Here is a 24,351-nt window from a genome sequence, read left to right as displayed (position 1 = left end):
GAGCATGTCACAGCCTGCTGACATCCAGCCCAGGCACTAGATCTAGGTCCTCGTGGGGCTTAGCTGCCCACCAAGGCGTCAGGTGGGCCTGTAAGGCCGGTGGGACTTTCTGTGCTGGAAAACGCTGACAGCCCTGGTGTCTTGGCATCACATAAAAGGAGGAACACTTCTGTGACTCTTGCATCCACTCAACAAGTATTTCCTGACCACAGACTCTGTTCCCAGCCCCAGGCTGAGCCCAGCAGATACCACATGCCAGACTTATGTCGTCTCTGCCCCTTTGGGGCTTATGGATTAGTGAGAATCTGACATTAATTAAATCACTTCAGATATTATTATTTAAATGCAGCTGGTTAAGGGCTCTGAGCACAAACATGGGGCTATGAGCTGCAAAGAGACCTCAACTAGTTGGAATGAGGGAGGTATCAGGGAAGGCTCCCCTGAGGAGGTGACACTGGGGAGCTGGAAGCTGAATAAGAGTCAGTCAGAGGGAAGAGGGTGGAATAGTGTTCCTCAGAGTGGGAACAGCACAGGCAAAGGCTTTGAGGTGTATATTTTGATGGAGCATGTCAGCCCCAGGGAGGTTGGTGGACCTACTCTTCTTAGGCCTGCTCAACTTGCCTCCAACTTTTGGATGCCTGGGTACTAAAAGGAATATTAAAAACCTATAGAATGTCTAGAAGAGGGGGCCTAGGCAGGGTGGCCAAGGTCTGGAAGCCAAATTAAGTGAGAGAGGACTGAGAAGCTGGGGGAATTTAGCAGGGAGAAAAGACCCCTCGGGGGTGTGTCCTCTCCCCTCATCTCTGCAGGGACATCATGTGGCCCCAGAGATGAGACAAGGCTGCTCTGTGTGGCCCTGGAGGGCAGAGCAGGACCAAATGTGTAACATTTAGAGTAACAAGGAGGTGGGTTTCAGCTCAACGTAAGGAAGAACTTTCCAATGGGCAGAACTGCCCTTCTACCGCCCAGACGGACATGGCCTTGGGAGATAGTGAGCACCCTGCTAGCAGAGATATGCATGCACTTCCACAGCCCTCTTCTCACCCCGTGCCTCCAGTTCCCTCCTGCCCTGCATCCCTGTCCTCGCCTGGTGAGATGCCGTGCTGCAAGCACGAAGTGGGCGACGGTTTCGGGGCCAGAATAGCCTCAGTTCTGCACAGAATACCAAAATGAAGAGTGCTCCCTTGTCTTAGGGACGGGGAAATAAGGCCCAGAGAGGGTCAGGGCCTTGCCTGAGGTCACACCAGCCAGTGACACATGAGGTTTGGGCACTCCAGCCTCCTTCCAGTCCAGTGCTTGGCTTTTTACCCCTTGGAACCTCTCTCTCTGAAGCTCTGAAAGTCTTTGCTGTGTACGTGTCGATGGAGCCAGGCCAGGAGGCCCTTGGAGCCTGGGGAGAAAGCAGACCCTCAGCCTTTTTCCTGCTTTGCCTGCTCTGATCCTGTCACCAAGCTCTGTGGAGATATATATATATATATATATATATATATATATATATATATATATATTTACACAGCAGGTTCTTATTAGTTATCCATTTTATACATATTAGTGTATATATGTCAATCCCAATCTCCCAATTCATCACACCACCACCTGTGGATTTTTTTTTTTCCTTTTTGTAACCCATTCAAGAAAACCCAGGCATAGCCCAAACAAGGAATATGTTGGAATTTTTGTTGGTTCAATGTTCCCTGCAGCAAAGAGACTCTTCTGGTTCCCAGGCCTTCTGTGTCCCCCACAAGACTTCTTCTGGGTTGGCACACGGCAGGCCTGGGGGGGTGTGCAGGATAGCTTGAAGACACTGTGTCCCTGCAGGATCTTTTGGAGTCTGGAAGTGGGCGGCTGCAGCGGCTTGGGGAGGGATGTGTGGTTTCAGAAAAAGGTCCTAGGATTTTCTGGCTCTCAAATGCTAGTTTGTGGAGTTTGGGGCAGAGCTGCCATGCTGAGCTGGGGAGAAGAGAGAGAAAACGAAGTGGAAGGGGTCCTGAGCTGCCAGCCCCTACCATCTCAGCTTTATTTGCCGTCTGGTGACCTGCATAGCTGTGTTTTGTTTGTTTGTTATTAAGAAATGATACTATTGGGCTTCCCTTGTGGCGCAGTGGTTGAGAGTCCGCCTGCCGATGCAGGGGACACGGGTTCGTGCCCCGGTCCGGGAGGATCTCACATGCCGCGGAGCGGCTGGGCCCGTGAGCCATGGCCGCTGAGCCTACGCATCCGGAGCCTGTGCTCCGCAATGGGAGAGGCCACACCAGTGAGAGGCTCGTGAACCCAAAAAAAAAAAAAAAAAAAAAGAAATGATACTATTGCTTCAAACGAAAAAACTAAAGAGGGCTTAAAAATGATCAACAGTTGATTTCACAGATGGGTAAACTGAGGTCCCCCCAAAAGTGAAGGGAATTGCTTAAAGTATGTAGAGGTGGGTGTTTTGGAAACCAAGATGTTCATTTCATTTCTGAACAAATCTGATCCCAGATTTTTAACTGTCTGAGGAATCTAGGAGCCCTCAGAGAATCTCATATGAGCCACAGTCACCCCTGAAAACACACACTCACTCCAACTCACAGAATGTTGTATAATATTTCCCACAGATCCCCCCACCCTAACGCCCATCTGTGGACCCCAAGTTAGGGCCCTCTGATCCGAGAGTATGGGGTATTGGAAAGAGCAAAAGGCAATGAGTCAGGAGTCCTGGGTTCAAGGTCTTGGCCTCAGTTTTTTTATCTGTAGAATGGGGAGAGAACGGACCTCAATGGCAAGATACTATTGCAGCTTCCGATGTAGCCATATGTGGCCCACGCTCTGACCCCTGCGGTGGAGCTGCTCTGGTGGCCAACCCCAGCTCTGTCCCTTCCCCCAGCCATTCAAACTCCATCTGCTCTGGGTTCCATGCCCCCAGGGCTTGCTCTTTGCCAAGTGATCAGATCAGCTAACCTGGGCTGTAAGTTACTGACCACCAAGAGGTATTGGAAGCTAATCCTCTCAGAGATAACAGGTCTGTATACATTTGAGCAGGAACGTTCCTTTTTTTTTTTTTTTGGCCACGTGATGCACCATGTGGCATTTGGGATCTTAGTTCCACAGCTAGGGATTGAACCTGTGCCCCCTGCATTAGGAGCACAGAATCTTACTACCGGACCACCAGGGAAGTCCCGAGCAGGAACTTTCTGAAATCACCCCAGCTTGTCTCAGAGAGGTAGAATGCTTAGGTATATTAACCCAGAGTGGGGAGATTTGGGGGGAGGAGAGTGGACTTTGATTAAGAGGTGCCTATCACATAGCATCCAGGCAAGATGGTGAGTAGCTAGAAATTTGGGACTAGCATTCCGAAGAGAGGAGGGGCGGTATAGAAGCAGATTTCAACCTTGGGTGATAGTCAGTGGCTTTCATCATTTTTGGGGGGGCGGGTGTCAGAGAATCCTCTGTCAAGCTAATGAAAAATATACATCCTCTGCCCAGAACAATGCACAGACATAGAATAAATTTGTTAACGTTTTAGGTGTGTTCGTGAATGCCCAGAGCCTCCCCAGAAATCCCAGCTAATGGTCCTGGGTAGAAGGGATGGAGGGGGAAGAGGTAAGAATGGGTGGAGAGCGAGCAGGGAGCAGCAATGCTGTGGGGAGGAGGAATGAAGAAGTGAAAGCACTGTCAGCAAGTGGCGGGGGCGGTCCGGGGACAGTGTGGCAGAAAGAAGAGGGAAGCTAGGTCTCAAAGCTGGGTGGTCAGTGGGGCAATCAAGGCAGATCAATCAGACCTAGTGGGGGATGCCGGGGCTGGCAGGGGGCTGGGGGGACGGGCCTGGCACAACTTTTCTTCCAGGGAGCCCGGAGGTGGGAACCAGATTGTGGTGGGTTCATGGAGTGTGGGAGGTGGGAAGAGGAGGCGGTGGATGTCGGACACTTGTTCTGGAAGTTTGGCAGCAACAAAGGGAGGAAGGAAGTGGCCCAGGTTGCTGGGTCGAGAGAAACACTCTTACTTTTTCTTCAATTTTTTAAGTTTGGGAGAAGGAAGGTTGTTTATTGTTGCAGAATGTGGGAGACCTGGGTGTGTTTGAGGAAGCAGCCAATGAAGGGAAGACCCTAGAGATTGTCAGGACTCCTGCTCATCAGACCCCCAAGGAGGGCAGAGTGGAGAGGGGGTTCGGTGACTGAAGCCCCGTAAGCAGTGTACCCGTCTGCTGACACCCGCAGGCAAATGCCGTGGGCTCTGGGAGGCTCCGGCATAAAGGAGGGGAGGGTTCCTTTAGGGGAAGTTGGCAGTAACCAGTCTTGGGTATCAGGAACCTCTTCTTATCACTACGTAGCAGACACTTCTCACAGCTGGCCCAGGAGGAAATGGGGCTGGGGCTCCTCATCTCCATTTTTCAAATGGAAGGATAAGCAAGTTGGCAGCCAAGGACCCAGGCCTCCTGAGTCCCCGTCTAATGTTCCTGGTGCCGCCTCTGCAGCCATGTAAGCATTTTGGGGTGTTTTAGGCCAGAGAGGGTGATGAGCCTGCTGTGGGTGGCAGCCAGCAGCTCCCAGGACACTCTGCTTACCAGGCAGCTGAGAAGCAATCTCCCAGGGTGAATCCTGCTTCTCACGGCCCATTAGCACGTCCACACATTCTCAGCCACACTGGACCCACTATCACGGCAACCTCCCCATCCGTCAGTCGGAGAACCAGGTGCGGCCTCCTTGCCTGCTCATACCCAGGGACAGGCTGCTGGGCCCTGGGGAGCACCCCACCCCCTCACCATGGCCTCCCCACACCTCCTGTCCTGGCTTGCTCCTTCCCTGAGCTTGGCAGACAAGGTCCAATTTGCCTCTGATGATGCTGGCTGTTCTCATCACTTCGGAGATCATGATGCCTATAAAAGGTGTTGTTTCTTGAGCATTTACTATACTCCAGGGACTGGGCTAAACCCACTGCATACCTTACTCTCTCACTGGATCCTTGAAACAGCTGCTCAGGGTGGGTACTATTCTCACTTACATTTTACAGGGGAGGAAATAGTCTTACCAAGGTTAAATAACTTGCTGGTAAGAGGCTGAACCACGATTTGAACTCTGGTTCACCTGGTTCAGGAGCGCCTGTTCTTATCCACAGAAAACCTCACTATCCAATATGGTGCTCACTAGTCACTTATAATGATTTAAATGAAATAAAATTAAAAATTCAGTCCTTCAGTCCCACTAGCCACACTTCAAATGCTCTATAGCCATATGAGGCTAGTGCCTGTCACAATGGACAACACAGAGTATTTCCATCATCACAGAAAGTTCTGTTGGACAGCTCGCTACAGAATATTGAAGGTGGAAAGGCCTGTGTACCTTTTAGCCCCACGCCCACCCCACCCCCCAAGTTGCAGATGAAGAATTTGATGCCCACGCTGGGCCGGACCCCTGCCCAAGACCTCCCAGCAGGGCTGAGAGCTGAGGTCTCGTGCCTCCAGTGTCTATCTTACACACACACCCCTCCCTGCCCACATTCTGTGACCCTCTCCTAACACGGGTACTTACCCAGGGTGACGCACGTGTGCTTTGTCACACCCAGAGCCTCTTGACATCACATACACAAGGGCACTGATGGGCTGCTGACACACACCTGTGGGCAGACACCCCCCCCCCCCCGAACACTTTGCACCCAGGAACGCTGTCACAGGCACTCCCAGTACCCCCCCATGGACATCCCCCACTCACGTAGGGCCCTCGCTTGCAGGCCTCATCCCTTCCTCTTGGGACCCCTGGTCGCTCCCTCCCACCCTGCCCTCCCCACCTTGGCCTCCTCCCCTTTTCCACCCTGTCCTGTTTCCAGGCTCCTACCCACCCACCCACTGGCCACCTGCTCAGCTCAGGGCCGTGGGAGGAGTGGGTTGGCTCTTCCTTTTGCCAAGGCTGCTGGGCTGTGGCCACTGGCTCAGGCGGGACGAGAATGCAGAAACATGCCTTTTTTAAACAAAAGATAAAAAAGAGAGGAAGTTAGGGCTGCGAGCTTGCTGCCTACACTCTCATTTTGCTGCAGATTCTCCTCTGCCCCTCCTCTCCCTGATCCCCAGCACCGGGACAGGCAGGGAGGAGCCTTTCCACTTGTGGATGGAGACCTGAGGCTGTGTGGGTAGAAAGAGGGGCTCCTTGGCCCAGACCCTTTCCTCGCCCCATTCAGGCATTTGTGTACCTGGTACTGTGCCCAGTGTTTTGCATGTGTTACCTCCCTTAACCTCCCCAACAAACCCAGGAAGGAGATATTATTATAGACCACATTTTATAGGAGGAAACAGACAGTTGAAGGGCCAAGTTCAATATCACACAGTCGGGGCTCAGTCACGATCAGATCACAGGGCTTTGTGAGCCCAGAGCCCCTGCTTTTTAGGGTCACACTCTCTTGCCTTTGGTGGAGTCAGAAGAACAAGGGCAGGTGACCTGGATTCTCTTCACAGCCTCGACAAGATTGTGCCTGCTCCCTTAAGGCTTCAGTTTCCTGATATGTGAAATAGGGGATCATAATTCCAACTTCACAGGGTTGCTGTGAGGGCCAAGGAGCTCAGTGGTGAATGTGCATTTGAAGGGAGGACATCTTCTGGGTATGTGAGAGGCTGGTGTTCTCTGGATCAGTAGCCCTGAACTGGATTTGATAAACTCCTCGCTCTGAGAATCTGCTAAAAGCTATGCATTCTTGCCCCAGAAAAAAATGCATATGCCTACGTTCAGAGACACAGTGTTCCTGCAGCTGCTCCGCCCTTGGCCTGGACCCCTAGTTAGAGCCTGGGATTTACACAAATCTTGGTGCTGTGTTTTGAGGAGGAAGTTCAGCAAGCGTGCCTTCTCTTGTTTTATAGACATGGCTCTTAGTCCTCAGCTCCTGGGGCAGAGCCCAGGGTCATAGAGCCTCTTGAGCCTCTCTGCACAGAGCCCCATGTGATGGCCCCTCAATGCTGATTTCTAGGGGGACCAGGCATTTAGCAGGACTTCCTCAGAAGGCGGGCAGGGCAGTGCCAAGCTGGCTGGGAAGCAATCACTTGGGCAGCCTGTTAACTGAAAATACTGATTTCTGGGCCTGCATCTGAAGGTTCTGATTTGGTAGGTCTGGGAGATGCCTTGGAATATGTTTTTTTGTTTGTTTTTTTGAAATTTATTTTTGGCTGCATTGGGTCTTCGTGGCTGCGTGCGGGCTTTCTCTAGTTGCCGCGAGCGGGGACTACTCTTCGTTGCGGTGCGTGGACTTCTCACTGCGGTGGCTTCTCTTGCTGCAGAGCACGGGCTCTAGGCGTGTGGGCTTCAGTAGTTGTGGCATGCGGGCTCAGTAGCTGTGGCTCGCGGCTGTAGAGCGCAGGCTCGGTAGTTGTGGCGCACGGGCTTAGTTGCTCCACGGCATGTGGGATCTTCCCGGACCAGGGCTCGAACTCGTGTCCCCTGCATTGGCAGGCGGATTCTTAACCACTGCACCACCAGGGAAGTCCGGGAATCTTTTAAAAAGAGATGGCGCATTGCTTAAGAATCCGCCTGCCAATGCAGGGGACACGAGTTCGAGCCCTGGTCCGGGAAGATCCCACATGCCGTGGAGCAACTAAGCCCGTGCGCCACAACTACCGAGCCTGCGCTCTACAGCCGCGAGCCACAGCTACTGAGCCCACGCGCAGCAACTGCTGAAGCCCGTACGCCTAGAGCCCATGCTCTGCAGCAAGAGAAGCCACCGCAATGAGAAGCCCACGCACCGCAACGAAGAGTAGCCCCCGCTCGCCGCAACTAGAGAAAGCCCGCACGCAGCCACGAAGACCCAATGTAGCAAAAAAAAAAAAGATTCCCAAGGCATTCTGAAACAGCCTGTTTGATAACCATCGATCTAATGTCTTTATCTAGAATGGAGTTTTGTTTCTCTAGTGGAGAAATTATATTTCTCCCTCCCTGCCTCACATCCTCCCTTTCTCCCTCACTCTATCCATCCATCCCTCCATCCAAGTTAATTAAACTCCAACTCTGGCCCAAGCATGAGCTAGATGCTGGTGAGTGAGACAAGCCCTCCTTCTCTGCTCCTCCTCTCCCTGGAGTTCACACAACCTTTCCCAGAAGTGACCCCTTGAAACATTCTCTCTCCTGGGGCTTCTGAGAATCATGGCCTCCCACTGGGCAGAAACCTCCCTGTTTGGGTAGGGTGGGCACCTTTGAGAGACCAGTGTGCTCACCTTCCTCAGATGCCTGTTCCTATTCCTAAAACCCCAGACTGAAATCTTCTCCCCGTCTCATTTGAGAACCTCTCACCTAAATCTGCCTCCTGTTCCTAGAGTAACATTTATGGAGGCCCTGTTGGTAGGTAGCATTGGGTACCTGTGCATGGGTGTGGAGAACATTCCAGTCCTGGCCCTCAGGAACCCTCCGTCTGGTGGACAGACAAGCTGAACGAGCAAGCACAGTCCTAGGCTAGATGGGGAGGTGTGGGGTGCTCTGGGAGCACAAACAGCGGGACATGTCGCCAGGAGGCTTCTCAGGGAGGGGCACCCGGTCTGCTGCTCTCTCCAGGTGGAGGACAGGCAGGGCTGCACACCCCACGGACGGTCTGTTGCTGTGCCCATGAATTCTGGCCTTCCTCAGCTTTCCTACGAGGTCATATTTCCTGGTCTCTAGCCCTCCTCCCAGATCTTTCTTACTTATCCTTCGCCACAGTTTCCCACCCATTCCCTTCATGCTGCATGGACACGAAGAAGCCGGTGACACAACGCCCAGGGGTGTGTGTAGGGCAAGCATCTCCGCCAGCCTGCGGGCTTTGCCGGTGCCTGCCAGCGTCCGCCCCAGCTCCCATCAGCCTCATTTTTGTGGCTTGGACCTGCCTGTGTGCTTAGGAGAGGGGATCAAAGTTTGGAGGATATGGTGGGGTGAGGCCATTTCAGGAACCTGGGCATTCAGGCCAGCAAGCGGCAGGCTCCCTGGGTGGAAGAGAAGCCAAAAACCTGGGGGAGGAAATACCTGAGTTCTAGACATGACATGGCCTGTGTGACCTTGAGCAATCAATCTACCCTGAGCTACACTGAAGCTCAAAATCTTGGGCTCCGCCTCAGACTTAAGGAATCAGAATCTGCCTTTTAAACAAGATGCCTGGGTAATTCATACGCACATTAAAACTGGGGAAGGCTGCCCAGGAGACTTGCTTCTTGACATTAGCCTGTGGTTAAGGTGGTAATGGTGGTGACCACAGGTAGTGTCTGGCCCCTAGGGGGCCTCCTCTGTGATGTGAAGGGGTTGGACCAGCTGACCTTTGTGGTGGAGAGTATAACATGGCACCTAGATGACGGATCTAGCCCTCAAACTAGTTTTGTTTGGCAAAATACTGTGTTTAAATTTTTTGGAATAAGGTACCAGTATTTAAAAATTGGGAAATGTCACGAAAATACCCAGACTTCCAGTTTTTCTCGAAAAATCAAACAATCTGGGAAATGGGCCACATTCCACATGGCAACAATGTCTTCTATGAGCAGTGAAACCAACAGCCCTTGCTCCAAGTTCTCCCAGCCACGAATACGTTGAAGATAAAAACCCAGGAGTCTCTTAAAACATGAAAAACTGCTCAGCTTCGCTCTTGATATGAAAATTCCAAATCAAATCTGCACTGAGTCACCACGTTCCACATCTCACTAGCAAAGATATGAAAGTTTGATAACACGTTGTGTTGACAAGGGTGGAGGAAAATGGTCCCCTCACATCCTAGTACGAAAGTAAGTTGGTACACCTCTAAGATGGATCATCTCTCATTATCTATCAGAATTACCACACAACACCTACCCTTTGACCAAATAATACCAGTTCTAGAATTTTAGTCGAAGACACTTGTACACATGGGAAATGTAATTGTAATGCACGCATACAAGGTTAGTCATTGCAGCACTGTTTGTAATAGCTATAGATCGGAAGTAACCTAACTGCCCATCGACAGGGGACTGGCTAGGTAAGTTATAGGACAGCCACATGATTAAATGAGGAACTCTTTTTTTAAAAAACATTTATTTATTTTTAAATTTTTATTGGAGTAGAGTTGATTTACAATAGGAACTCTTTATGTTATAATACAGAAGGAGGATCTCTAAAAAATTTCTGGGGCTTCCCTGATGGCGCAGTCGTTGAGAGTCTGCCTGCCGATGCAGGGGACACGAGTTTGTGCCCTGGTCCGGGAAGATCCCACATGCCGCGTTGCGGCTGGGCCCGTGAACAATGGCTGCTGAGCCTGCGCATCCTGCGCGTCCGGAGCCTGTGCTCCGCGGCGGGAGAGGTCACGGCAGTGAGAGGCCCGTGTACCGCCAAAAAAAAAAAAATATTTCTGAAAAAGAGGAGAATATAGAACAGCATGCAAGGTCCAGTATCCAGTATTGCGGAGAGTGTCTGTGGAAAGATGCTCTGGTAACACTGGCCATCTCTTGGGAGGGGACTTTGGAGACTAGTGTACAGGGATGGGGAGGACTCTTTTAACTATCTACACTTTTGTACCTTTTGAACTTTGAACCATGTCAATGTGTTACCTACTCAAAGAATAAAAAACTGAAAATTTCCAGGGACCTAGATTCTGTGATTCTAACACTGCATGATTCTAATGTTTTAGAATTTGGTGAACCTAACTTATTAGGACTCTACAAGTCTCATGTCTCATGAGGCCAAGCTCCTAAAGATTTACTACCAGTGGTTCGCCTGGGTCTCCGGGCCTGCTCCGTCCCTGAATCGGGCCCCAGCAGCCCCTACGAGCCCAAGCAGCACTGAGCGAGGGCTCCCTCCCAGCACGGTGCAGCTGCACGAACTGTGGTGTCTCTTGGGAACGCAGCCCTTGGGCCCTCCCTCACCCTCTTTGCCTTCTCTGTCCTAGGGGAGCCTTCTCAGTGGTGCGCAGGTGTGTGAAGGTGCTGGCTGGCCAGGAATATGCTGCCAAGATCATCAACACTAAGAAGCTCTCGGCCAGAGGTAGGCGGTGGATCCGTGCCTGGCCTGCCCTCCGGGGCTCTCCTCCCTTCAGCCCTCCCTCTACCCCTTGGGTTAGAACCAGGATCTGGGTCTGTCCGCCTGGATGTTGCTGCTGTCAGAGGTGGGGGCTCTTCTTCCTGTGGGTATGATGAGAATAGACACCTCCATATTCCTTCCTTAGAGGGTCTGGGCTGGAGGCCACAGCCTCTCCCACAAGCCAGGCTCTCTGCCCCTCATCCACCCGTGCAGGTAAAGACTAAGGTGCTCGGTAGGCCTTCCTTTCCCTGCTTTTCTGCCGCTTGCCTCCATTCTCACCGCCAGACCTCTGTACCTACCTTTCTACCTGGATGCTCTTACCTGGCTCCTTACAAGGATAGCTCTTTCTCAACCTTCAGGTCTCAGTTCAATGTCACATCCTTGGAGAGACTTCCCTGACCCCCAGACCTGAGGGGGACTTCCCCATTTTATATCTCTCATTACTGTTTCCTCTCTTTGTGGCTTTCTATCAACCTGGAGCTATCCCATTGACTGGCTTGGTGCCTTGTTTAATATCTATGTTCCCTCATGACCATGAGCACCAAGAAGGTGGAAGTGGGTCTCATTCCCTACATACGCCCAGCACCTAGGACGGCGCCCGACGCGTCTGGGGGCTCAACCAGTGTCCCGTGAACTCCAAGTGCACTCAGCTTCAACCAATCCAGTCCACCCTCTGGTCCCTATATACTCCCTTGGACGGTGGCTTCCAAGCCTGGAATCCCCTGGAGAGCTTCAAACACTCCTGATGCCTGGATCCCGCAGGTTGCGATTTAATTAGTCTGGGCTGCGACTTGGGTTTTGGAAATGATCCCCAGGTAATTCTAATTAGGAAGTGGTCCTAAACCAGTAACATCAGCAACACCAGGAGACTGTTAGGAATGCAAATTCATGATTCCAGATATAAGGAATCAGAACCGCATTTTTTTTTGTTTTGTTTTGGTTTTTGTTTGGTTTTTTTGCGGTATGCGGGCCTCTCACTGCCGCGGACCCCACCCCGCTGTGGAGCACAGGCTCCGGACGTGCAGGCCCAGCGGCCATGGCTCACGGGCACAGCCGCTCCGCGGCATGTGGGATCCTCCCGGACCGGGGCACGAACCCGTGTCCCCTGCATCGGCAGGTGGACTCCCAACCACTGCGCCACCAGGGAAGCCCCAGAATCGCATTTTAACAAGACACTGGTGATTTGTATGGATGTTAAAACTTGGAACGCCTGCACAGAAGCTTTGCTTCTTGCCCTTAGCATGTGGTTAGGGCGGTAATGGTGGTGACCATAGTCAGCACGTTGGGGAGGATTATCTACAAAGATCTCCGCGCTAGGGCTTCCCTGGTGGCGCAGTGGTTGAGGGTCCGCCTGCCGATGCAGGGGACATGGGTTCGTGCCCCGGTCCGGGAAGATCCCACATGCCGCGGAGCGGCTGGGCCCGTGAGCCATGGCCGCTGAGCCTGCGCGTCCCGAGCCTGTGCTCTGCAACGGGAGAGGCCACAACGGTGAGAGGCCCACGTACCGGAAAAAAAAGATCTCCGCTCTGAATGGTGGGTCTTTGCTGCCTTGGGGACCCCCAGTGGGTGGAGGACGTTCTGTTGGGTGAGGCGGGTACACGTGCGGTCTGTGCAGCCCATGGCTTGTGCAGTGTGGAAGACATCGTGTGAGGGATTGGTGAAGTGTCCAGGTGTTTGCCTGGCATAGTGGCAGCTGTGTCTGGGCCAGGGCCCAGCAGGTGTGGATTTCACAGAGGCTGGCACAGGATGCACACTGTCCCCCGCAGGCCTCCCAGCATGTTCCGTGTTGGACTGTGTGCTGCTGCCTTTCATCTCTCTGGCTCAGTGTTGCTGGGAGCCCAGTGCTTTCTCCTAGTTACTGAACCCCGCCCATAGGCAGACCAGTGTCCTTCAGGGAGGAGAGGCTGGGCTGGGGGTGGGGGGGGTGCTCTGAAGACCAGGGCCCGCCGTGCCACACAGTCCACATGAACGCTGGCGTGGAAGGGCGAGACCTGTGGAAGGTCGAGGGCCAGAGCCGGGGGCAGGGAGCCAGGGCTGGCAGGAAGGCCAGTAGGAGGGCTGCCTCACCCAATTGCTGGGACTTGCCTTGCCGTTGCTGTGTGACTAGTGGCTGTCTGGTGCCCTCTCTGTGCTTTACATCACTATTGATCAAGGGAGATGTCCCAATCCCTGAGATACAGAGGGGGCGGGACTAGAGCCACGGCTTGGGGTGATTGGTTGGGTTGCCCCCAAAATGAGGGAGGGTCAGAAACCAAGGTCTTGGGACTTCCCTGGTGGTCCAGTGGTTAAGGCACTCCTGCCTTCCAATGTGGGGGGTGCAGGTTCAATCCCTGGTAGGGGAGCTAAGATCCCACATGACTTGTGGCCAAAAAACCAAAATATAAAACAGAAGCAATATTGTAACAAATTCAATACAGACTTTAAAAATGGTCCACATCAAAAACACCTCAAAAAAAAAAAAGAAAGAAAGAAAGAAACCAAGGTCCTCCCTGGATTCTGGGGAATCTTGGGCCAGTTCACCACATTCTCAGAGCCACATCCACACAAGCACACGACAGAAAGAGACAGATGCATATGGGGGGCATGGAGGGAGCATTGCCTATTTTCTGGAAGGTGACTAAGCGTTCCAGGGACAGTGTAGACTCTGGGTTGTGCAGTAACTGCCCCCTCTCTGGATCTCAGGGGCCTTTGAGCTCCTGGGAGGAAGGCGCTCAGGCCTAGGTGAATGTGAAGGGTGGGAGTGGGGAGCTTCTGAGAGAACCTTCCCGAAGAAGTCTGCCAACTGCCAACGCGTTTCTCCCCAGCAGGAGATGAGGGGCAGAGCTTCTTTTAGCAGGTTTCTTTGTTTGCCGCTCACAGTGCCTGGGGTGGGGACTGGTTTGATGCTGAATATTTGCCAACACGTTCCAAGCTTCTCCTGCTGGCACTCCCCCCACCCACCCCCCCCCGTGACTTTGGCAGTTCCCAGAGGGGGGGCACGCCCCCGTGGGGTGTCGCTTCACTCCCCAGGGAGCTGTGTCTTCCCCTTCTCCACGGGGTCAGCCTCTTCTATCAAGCGTTTCCCAAACCCCGCAGAGAATTTTTGTGTCTATTTTTAAACTACTCTTTTATATAAAATGCTCATAGTATAAACAATTCGAGGAAGCCATAAAGACATGAAATGAAGGTAAAAATATTTTCCTGTCCCAGTCCCTGCCAAATCCCCCTGGGGGCCTTTTGAAAAATACAGCTGCCCCAGTTCCACCCCTGAGGGTGTGGGATTCAGGAGGGGAGGCCCAAGCTCTTGCATTTAAAAAGTCCTGTCAGCAGTGACAACAGCCAGTACAGGCTCAGCGCCAGCTCACTGCCAGGGGCTCTGGAAGCTTCCTAGCTATAGCCTCGCCAGGCAGGCACACACAGAATTCATCAACGTTTTAGGGCACGCTGGGCAAGCGGATGTGGCTGGTGCCGCCAGAGGTGAGTGGCCCTCATACAGCGACCTCCGTTAGCCCCACTGTCCACCTGAGCGCTGAGGGGTCACTTCCTCGGCTCCCCGGCCATCAGTCCCAGGACGCTGGGTGGGAAGCACGGGGTGAGATCATTCAGGCTGCCCCTGAGCTTCAGGTCCATGCAAGGGAGCCTTCGAAGAGGCAGTAAGACACGTCTTTCCGGTCTCTCTCATCTCCTTCCCCACCCCTGCCCGGCACTCCTGGCCCTCGGGATTATTTCTCCAACTTCCTAGGATCGGGAGGCTTGTTGAAGACCTGTGTGGGGAGGGGACATTTTCTGTTCCGAGACTCAGAGGTCTATTTTCTGCCCTGGTTCCTGTGCCTCTAGCCAGAATCCCGCTGCCCACCTGCCTGCTAGAACCCACCCCCTCTGCAGGCAGAGCCCTCAGGCTGCCTGACTGCACTTCCCGGGGCTCTGCTTTGCCCCGCTCTGCCCTGCTGGTACTGTTTGGCCACAGGAACCTCTCCCCAGAGTTTCCACCCACCTGCTGCCTGCCGAGCTCTGGGCAGGGCTGGCCCCCTTAACCCCAATATCTTGCCCCCAGGCCTGCCCCAAGGGACAGAGGGAGAATCTTCACAAAGCATTTATCATAATGGGCATTGGGAGCAAGTCTTCCTGGTACCCAGGCAGGAGGCTGCAGACTAGCTTCTCTCAGACCCCTCACCGTCATGGGCCTCTACTGAGCTGGATGGATTAATTTATCAATTATGAGAACGGGAGGCAATATAGTACAGTAATTATGAACATGAGTTGAAATCCCAGCTCTGCCACTTCTTGGCTATGGGAACTTGGACAAGCTGCTGTGTGGCTCTAGGCCCTGGGAACAAGGCAGAGACCCACAGACAAGGTCTTGCTCTCATTGCACCTGTTTTCTACAGGAGGGAGACTGAAAAGAACATTAAACACACAAGTAAGCTGGGTAATTTCAGGTAGCAATGAGTGTTACAAAGAAAATAAGACAGGGTAATGGGGAAGTGATGGGGCTGGAGGGACATTCAGAAAAGGCAGCCGGGGAAGCTCTCTGAGGAGGTGACATTGTGCTGGGACCTGCCTGAAAAGGAGGCAGCCATGAGAAGACCCAGGAGAAGAGTGTTCCAGGCAGAGGGCGCATCAGGTGCAAAGGCCCTGAGGTGGGAAGGGGCTTGCAGTGCCTGAGGCCGCAAAGGAGGCCAGTGTGGCTGGAGCTTCAAGGCCAAGATGAGGTCGGACCCAGCACCCAGCAGTCTTCCTGGATGTGGTGAGGAGTTTGGATTGTATTATAAGTACATTAGGAAGCTGTCGGCAAGTTTGAAGTCAGTATCTAATTTATATTTTAATAAGAGGTCTGTGGCTGCCCAGGACTGTTGGCTGGGGGTTGGGGGGAGTGTTCAGGAGTAGTTTCTCAGAGCTCTGAGTTGTAATAAGCCTTGATCACCTTGATGACCACCTTGATTTTGATAAAGAGACTGCTCCTTTAGCACTGGGCCTCAGTTTCTCCATCTGCCTAATGGAGCAAGGCCTCAGAGGTCAAGAGGAACTCAGTCCCTACGTTTCTTGAGGTTCCCTACATATTAGAAAATGAAAACATTTCAGAGTTACAAAAGTTATTGTATAAAGTACATGTTTACATTCAACAAATTAATGATTTTAGCGCTGAAATTTGCAATGCAGTGTAATTGTACTATGCACAAGATGATTACAAGATTTATAAAAAGAATTAGTTCCTAGCTTTTCCAGCAGTGAGGTCTGGTAACCAGGCACATTTTCTTTTTTTAAAAACTAAATTTATTTATTTATTTATTTTTGGCTGCGTTGGGTCTTCGTTGCTGTGCGCGGACTTTCTCTAGTTGCGGTGAGCGGGGGCCACTCTTCGATGCGGTGCGCGGGCTTCTCATTGCAGTGGCTCCTCTTGCTGCAGAGCACGGACTCTAGGCTCGTGGGCTTCAGTAGCTGTGGCTCGCGGGCTCCAGAGCACAGGCTCAGTAGTTGTGGCGCACGGACTTAGCTGCTCCACAGCATGTGGGATCTTCCCAGGCCAGGGCTCGAACCCGTGTCCCCTGTTTTGGCAGGTGGATCCTTAACCACTGAGCCACCAGGGAAGCCCCCAGGCACACATTTGAACTGTGTGACGAACGTTTTCTTCTTTCAATCCTGTCAGTGTACCTCTGCTCCCGGGTGACCTCGCGTGGAGGAAAACATCAGAATTCTGGATTTAGATCCTTTATCCCTTGAATGTGTAGCCTGGGTCAGGAGGCCCCCAGCCCCCACTGATAGGCCCCACTTTGAGCTGCCTGGTTTCTGGTTCTGCTGGGGATGGGTGGGTGGGGGGCAGGGTTTGGAGCTGGGGAGGGTCCAGCCTTCCTCAGCTCAGGGATGGACCTTGACCAGCCCTGGGTGGGGATCCCCCTCCTTTGCCTGGGAATCAGCTTTCCTTCCCCCGCCCTGGAGGATATGGAAGGATGCAGAGAGGGAAGAGGAACCGGGGGATACCCCTAAGCCTGGACCAGCCTCCCCTCCCCTAGCCTGTAGCCGCCTTTAGCTGGGGAGTGGAGCTTCCACTCTATGGAAGAAGGATTGGTCTTAATTGCTTTGCTGATGGAAAAGCCACATGTTAGTATTGATCTTGGTTTCTGCAGCCCTTGGAGGATGGCTGGTGATTCCTCTAATGGAGGGGGAAGGGGAGAGGGAAGCTGGCTGCCTGGAGACAGGGCTGGGACTTTCTCCATCCTCATCATCCTCCCTGGTGCCCACCTGCTTTGGAGGGGCCATTCAGAGACAGGGGTTCTAGTCCTGGCTCCGCTTCTGAGTGTCTGTGTGAGTTCCCTCCTCTGGGCCTCAATTTTCCCATTCGGGAATAGGGGGCAGGTGGAGGAGGTGGTGATGAGTCAGGGTGTGGAAAATGGGACAGCACCGGGTTGTTTTTTGTTGTTGTTTTGTTTTGTTTTTTGCCGTGACACACGGCTTGCGGGATCTCAGTTCTCTGACCAGGGACTGAACCTGGGCCACAGCAGTGAAGGCCCGGAATCCTAACCACCAGGCCGCCAGGGAACTCCCTGACTTAAGGTTTTAAAGCTTACGCCTGGAGCCTGACTGCCTGAGTACAAAGCGTGCGGCCACTGCTCACCACAGTGTGACCTTGGGCCAGATACTTAATCTCTCTGAACCTCTGTTCCCTCCTCTGTAAAGCCAGCACAGTGGTAGCGCCATCCTCAGAGGACTGTCATGAGGGCTTACATAGTCTACATTTGCGACTGGCTCCTTTTATATACTGTTTTGTTTTTTAAAATTAAGGCATTAAATACCAAATTGGAGAAAAGCACCAAAAAGGAAATTGCAAAATGCTTAAAATGGGGACAGTGATGCCCATAGCCCAGGGCTGTTGGGAGGACTGAGTGGGGTCATGGGTGTGCTTGCTCTCAGCAGCCTCAGTATCAGGGACCACAGGTGCAGACCCCAAGCAAGGCCTCTCTCCCAGGTGGGCAGGGAAATCCAGGGGATTTGGACAAACGTCCTGAGAAGCAGGTGGGAGATCTCTGAGTAAGCCCTGAGGCTGCCATGGCCAAGTTCTACCTGCAGATTCTTTGGGTCTCTCTGTGTCCCTGGTCCCAGCTCCTCTCACGGGAGGCGGCTTCTGTGAATTAATATGGCCCTTCTCCTGCAGAGAATTCCCACTCCCTTAGAAAGTTTCGTTCATTCAGTCGTTTGTTCTTTCATTCAGTTATTCCTTGAGCACCTACTATGGGCCAGGCATTTGGGTAGATGCCACAGGCACAACAGAGACCAAGTCCTCGTCCTCAAGGACAGCTATCTCCCTGAGACAGAATGGGACGTGCTGTCCAGGGGCCCCGAGAGCACAGAGGAGGAGCCCCTACCAGCTGGTAGTCAGGGCAGGCTGCCAGGAAAGGGCGACATCGAAGGATGGGTAGGAGTGAATGACAGCCGGTGAGGAACAGGTGGGAGGCCGAGAGGGAGCTTTCCAAGCTGAGAGAACCGCGTGTGCGAAGGCTCCAGAGTGGGAGGGCTGAGCAGCGCGTGCCTGGAGAGGTGAAGTTCAGCAGTTCAGTCCGTCTGGGGTGTAGTGTGAGGGGCAGGGCTGGAGGAGGGGCAGCTGGAGCCTGTTGTGGGAGTGGGGATGTTCCAGGCTGCCTGGAGCTTGGCTCTGATACAGGAAAGAGATGCCCCTCGTTTGAGAGCCCTGAAAGCCAAGGGAGGGGAAGGGACTTCTGCGTCACTGCAAACCCAGCCTCCCTCCCTTTCGCTGCAGCCCACTGCCTTCCTGGAGGACCCAGAAGCTCTGCCCAAAAGGCGGACGAGCTTGCCCGGGGCCCAGGTGCTGCCCTGGGAGGTGGAGGCTGTGAGGAGGGAGAGATGGGATGGGTGGAGGCTCCTCCCTCACCTGGACTCACCTGGGCATCTGTGTTTCAGACCACCAGAAGCTGGAGCGTGAAGCCCGCATCTGCCGCCTGCTGAAGCACCCCAACATTGGTGAGCATGGGGGATGGGTGAGGGGTAGAGGTGGGGCCTGGCCCAGCTCCCCTGCCTGCCCTGGTAGGTGTTTGTTGAGGGGAGCGGGTAGCTGCTCTCTTCTCGGGGACTGAGGCGATAGAGGTGGGAAAGGGTGTGTCTTGGTTTCCGCACTCCTCGGAGAGCAGCTTGGTTGGGGGGGGGGAAGGTGAAGAAGGGGCCCTTCCTTCCAGCCCACGCTGCCAGCAGCCTCCTTCAGAAAAGCTGTTTCAGGAAAACTCCCCAAGCTCTGAGAGAGACGAAAATAGGCCAAGCTTGGCCTTGACCGGTGCAGCCCACTCCCCAAACCTACCCCCACGCTGAGTCAGCCTGGCTCCGTGGCCCTGCCCACCTGCATAGACCTGCAGCGCCGGCCTCTCCGAGGCCAGCCCCAACGCAGCCCCTGCCCAGGGTGGACTGAACGCAGGCTGCATGGAGCGGCTGAGCCCAGGGCGGGCAGGATGGCGCTGAAAGAGCACATCGCTACCTGACTTCCCCTCCCCCACCCCTGCACAACTTGGGGGCTGCGTCCCAGCCTGGCAGCGTTCTGAGTCATGGAGGGGAGGGAGTGCAGAGTCTAGATATAGTTCTGTCAGGGAACAGCTGTGTGACTTTGGGTAGGAGCACTACCCTCTCTGAGCCACTTCTCCCATCTTCACAAGGAGGGGACTGTCTGGACCAGCTGGGCATCTTGTTAAAAGGTAGATTCTGGTTGAGTGGGTCTGGATGGGGCCTGAGGTTTTGCATTCCTAACACACTGCAAGGTGATGCCACGGCTGCTGGCTTACCAACCACACTTGAGGAACAAGGTCTAGGTGCTCTGTAAGGAACATTCCAGCTCTGACAGCTACCAAGCCTTCTCCCTCAGGAGGCAAGCATCTCTCTATGTCCAGGGCCCCAAGGGTTAACTTCCCTGATGAAGAGAAGCATCTCCATCTGCTATTTATACCCAGAAGGCACCTCCCCTTTCCCAGTGCCTGGGAAAAGGAGCAGAGCTATACACACAGCAGCTAGAGGTTCCAGGGCTAGAATCGGAGAAGGCGTGGCAAAGTGGCTGGCGGGGAGCAACCTTGGTTCGATCCTGGCCCCTGATCTGTTTATGACTGTGGGCAGCTCCTACCCTCTCTGGGCCTCCAGCTCCCCAACTGTACAATGGAGGGGGTCATGAGTGGTCTCTGACTATATAATCCCATGGTGCTTAGAAAGGCCATCAGTCCTGGAGGAAGGAGGTGGGGAGTGTGTGTGCGTGTGTGTGTGTGTGCGTGTGCGTGTGTGCGCGCGCGCACGCGTGCGCCACTACACAGTTGCAGCTGTCTCAGGTCAACGCTGCCTCCTCCTTCGCCCGCTCATTCCCAGCTCTAAAGGGGAGGAGTAAGTTATGGGCTCTGGGGCTGACAGACTGCAGCTCAAATCCTGGGTTTGCTGCTTAATTGCTGTGTGATCCATGACATGTTGTTTAACTGCTCTGAAGCTCAATTTTCTCATCTGGAAAATGGAAATGATACATAGCTTGTAGGATTATGATGATCACATAGAGCATAGTACAATAACAACCCCCCGTAAGTGCTTTATTATCATTAAGCTGCTCCACCTTTTCTCAGTCTATACCCTCCCACAGAGCAACCTTACCTGGAGTCTTGCCTCTTGCCTAAATCTTCATATGATTCTCATTCCTTTGAGCCATGAAGATTTTGAGTCGTCAGTTTGGGGCATTATATATAACACAGTGGTTTAGAGAATGGAGTTTGTAGTCAGGCACACCTGGATTCAAATCCCAGCTCTGCCTTTTTAAAAATTTATTTATTTATTTATTTATTTTTGGCTGCGTTGGGTCTTCGTTGCTGTGTGCGGGCTTTCTCTAGTTGTGGTGCTCTTTGTTGTGGTGCACGGGCTTCTTATTGCAGTGGCTTCTCTTGTTGCAGTGCACGGGCTCTAGGCGCACGGGCTTCAGTAGTTGCAGCACGTGGGCTCAGTAGTTGTGGCTCACGGGCTCTAGAGCACAGGCTCAGTAGTTGTGGCGCACGGACTTCGTTGCTCCGTGGCATGTGGGATCTTCCCGGACCAGGGCTCGAACCCGTGTCCCCTGCATTGGCAGGCGGATTCTTAACCACTGCACCACCAGGGAAGTCCCTCAGCTCTACCTTTTATATGGTGTTTGAATTTGGGCAGGCTATGAAGCTCTCAGACTCAGTACCCTTCTCTGTGAAATGAGGATAATCATGCTACTCACTTTCTAGAAGTGTTGTGAGGGTTAAGTGAGATATTGTAAGTCAAGCACTTAGCACAAGCCTGGCAGGTGGTAAAATCTCAGAAATGGCAGCTATCATCTTCATCATCGTCACTGAGTCATTTACTCCATTTGTTCACCTGATGTCAAGGGCATCCGAGGCCCCACCATGTGCCAAGGCCTCTGCTAGTCTCTGCGGAAGAAATGAGGATGGGGGCGATTGCCCTGGCGGTCCAGTGGTTAGGACTCCTTGCATCCACTGCAGGGGTTCCGGGTTCAATCCCTGGTCAGGGAACTAAGATCCTGCAAGCCGTGTGGTGCAGCCAAAGGGAAAAAAAAAAAAGAAATGGTGGGGAGGGGGTGGGGGTGGCTGATGGACAGGGACGTGGAGAGCAGAGCTGAGATCCAGAACAGGAAGACACTCAGAGGAACTTGAAGCTATTGTTAGGGCTGGAAGTGTCCTTGGAGGGTACCGCTTCCTGAGCCTCCAAGCAACTCAGTTCAAAGTAGATTGGAATCTGCCCAAAGAAGTGCAAAGAGGTCCAGATGTGGATGCAGAACCTGAGAAGTGGGTCCGTGCCCAGAGAAACTAGGCTGAGTCCTATTCAGGCTGCTTGGTGAGTCCAGCCAAGGTCACTGGCTGCTGCCTGTGTATGGCCACTGCCCAGCCACACACAGGGCACTAGGTCAGGGAGGTCCCTGGCTCAGCACAGGTGGGTCCAGCTGTGCTACGCATAAAGCGTTTACCTCCTAGATCCTGCTTCGGGGAGGACAATACTCTATTCTCTGTACCATTAGCACCTGCTGTTGAGGCAGACCCGCCCCTGAACCCCAAAGGCCGCCCCAGGGAGCAGGAGACAACATGAGAGTTTAGCAGGTGATTTGGGGTGGCCAAGGGAAGTGAGGTTAGTCAGTGATGAAGATGATGATGTCTTCATTTATTAAGTTCTTCCTAGTGCCAGGCACTGTGTTGAGTGCTGTACGAACATCACTGCATTAACTCCCCACACCAGTCCAGTGCAGTGGTATTAGCACTGCTGCTAGAAGAGGAGGCTCAGAGAGGTTATGTAATTTGCCCAAAGTTACACAACTTCTAAGAGGTGGAGCCGGAAGGCTAACCCAGAGAGTCTGACTGCAGAGCCCATGTTCTCAGTCCTTCTGTGACTATCAGGTGCTATCAGGAGTGTGCTGTTGGGGGGCGGGGCAGTGGCCAGGGGGTCAAATAGACCCTTCAGTTTCAAAGAAAACAATGGTAACTTGGAAATAGGACAGGAGTGTCAGAAGTTCATGAATCCAGCTACACAAATGAAAACTAGATTACAGATTTGTTCGCTCTTTGACAAGCAGTGACAGCATAAATCAATGAGCACACACATGCCAGTCTCCCCACCAGGAGATGAGACTGTCACATAGGCCATGGCCCTTGAATCCTTGCCTCTCTTGGGCTCTGGGTTGAGTTTTCCCTGAGGACAGCTTCCATCCACGGGAGGCGAGGTTTTGTGTGTGAAAACAGCACTGAAATGAGGAGTCCTGTCTCCTGAGCTCTGAGCCGTGATGCAGCCATCTCTCGGGGATTGAAGCCAACTCCAGTATCATCCCGCAGGTGGAGGCCGGAATCCAGCCCATATCCCCCTCGCCTGGCTGAGCAGAGGGCCAGCCTTTTACAATCAGCACAAAGGCACCATCTGAGCTACAGGCAGCTCTGGATACGCCCCTCGGCCCCGCATTCTGTCCATTTCCCTGAGCCCTGAGGACCTTCTCTAAAATGGGCTGAGGCTCCTGGCCAGAGGGTAGATCTGGAACCCCAGTTTTCTTGGAACTCCTCTGAAATGGCTGTTGACCCAGTTCTAAAAGCTCTTTTTGAGACGGTTCTGGATGTAGCTTGGCTTCTCAGAGCTTCTCACACTCAGGAAAGAGGAGTTAAAACACCTGAGCAGAGTAGACAGGAAGGAGTCTGCTGCCCAAGAATCCTCTTGGAGGAAAGGGTGTTTTTCAAAACTTTGCCCCAATACACTGTTAATGCAAGTTTATGGTAGATGAATGAGAAGACTAATAATTTTAGAGGTATCTCCTATAACCTCAGCATCTAGAGTTAACATTGATGATGTAGGCTTCCATGTAATATCTGATATCTGTACCTTCTCAAGTACATCTAAACATATTACCTCAGGTCAGGTTTCTTAGAAGCAGAGTCTGAGGCAGGGATTCAGGTGCATGTGGTTTACTGAGGGTGTGCTCCCAGGGGAAGCCTGTAAGGGATGGGGTGAAGCAGGATGGAGGGAGGGGAGGGAACTGAGTAGAAACGTGGCCTCAGGTCAAGTCTAACTCTGACCTGGTCCCAGGTGGAGGGTGCAGTGGGGAGGCCTCTGGAACATAAACATCTGGAGTTGTCCCTCCTTGAGGAAAGGAGACTGGCCCTTTGCACAGACTCTGCCTCCCCACATTAGTCCATCATTGGCTGAAGGCTATAGGTAACCACGTGGGCAAGGTGGCTCCGTCAGCAGTGCGCTATTCTCCAGAGAAGGAGGGCAACTGTGAGTGGTAAGCCAACCCACTGCAGCTGCAGGATGGCTGCACCATCTTACTAAAGGGGGTCTGGGCAGGGCACCAATGTACAGTTGTCAGATTCTGCACTCAGAAAATACAGGATGCTCAGTTCAAAACACATACATTTCAAAAGTCAAGCCTATCTTTGCTTTGAAATGCATTAACAAATTGAAATAGGTTAAAGGATGAAGGGATAGATAGAAATATAATAAAGTAAGTATAATAAGACATTAATGATAGAACCCAGGTGGTGGGTACTTGGGTATTCACTTGACTCTGTTTGAAATTTTTTTTTTTTTTTTCTGTACGCGGGCCTCTCACTGTTGTGACCTCTCCCGTTGCGGAGCACAGGCTCCGGACGCGCAGGCTCAGCGGCCATGGCTCACGGGCCCAGCCGCTCCGCGGCATGTGAGATCCTCCCGGACCGGGGCACGAACCCGTGTCCCCTGCATCGGCAGGCGGACTCTGAACCACTGGGCCACCAGGGAAGCCCTGTTTGAAATTTTTTATAATAAAATGTTGATAAATAATGAAAGCAGGGTTATATTATATGTCCTCTCAGGCTACCTACTTTTTAGTTTTGCTTTAAGATAGTTTAAAAACATTTTTCAGGGGCTCACTTCGGCAGCACATATACTAAAAACATCTTTCAGT

The 24,351-nt window shown here is 52.8% G+C and overlaps 1 protein-coding gene across 3 annotated transcripts in view; it reads left to right on the top strand.

The window, feature by feature from the left end:
- CAMK2A (calcium/calmodulin dependent protein kinase II alpha) overlaps positions 1–24,351 on the top strand; it is a 65,639-nt gene that overhangs the window by 5,587 nt on the left and 35,701 nt on the right. For all 3 annotated transcript variants that reach the window (XM_030834079.2, XM_030834080.2, XM_060296441.1), the window contains exons 2-3: positions 10,822–10,916; positions 18,846–18,905. In XM_030834079.2, the coding sequence (XP_030689939.1) occupies positions 10,822–10,916; positions 18,846–18,905 (155 nt within the window). The remainder of the gene's footprint in view (positions 1–10,821; positions 10,917–18,845; positions 18,906–24,351) is intronic.

Source organism: Globicephala melas, chromosome 3, assembly GCF_963455315.2.
Source record: "Globicephala melas chromosome 3, mGloMel1.2, whole genome shotgun sequence".
In the NCBI taxonomy this organism is placed as follows: Eukaryota; Metazoa; Chordata; class Mammalia; order Artiodactyla; family Delphinidae; genus Globicephala; species Globicephala melas.
Note: the sequence above shows the minus strand (reverse complement) of the source record. Positions and strands in the feature narration are given on the sequence as shown.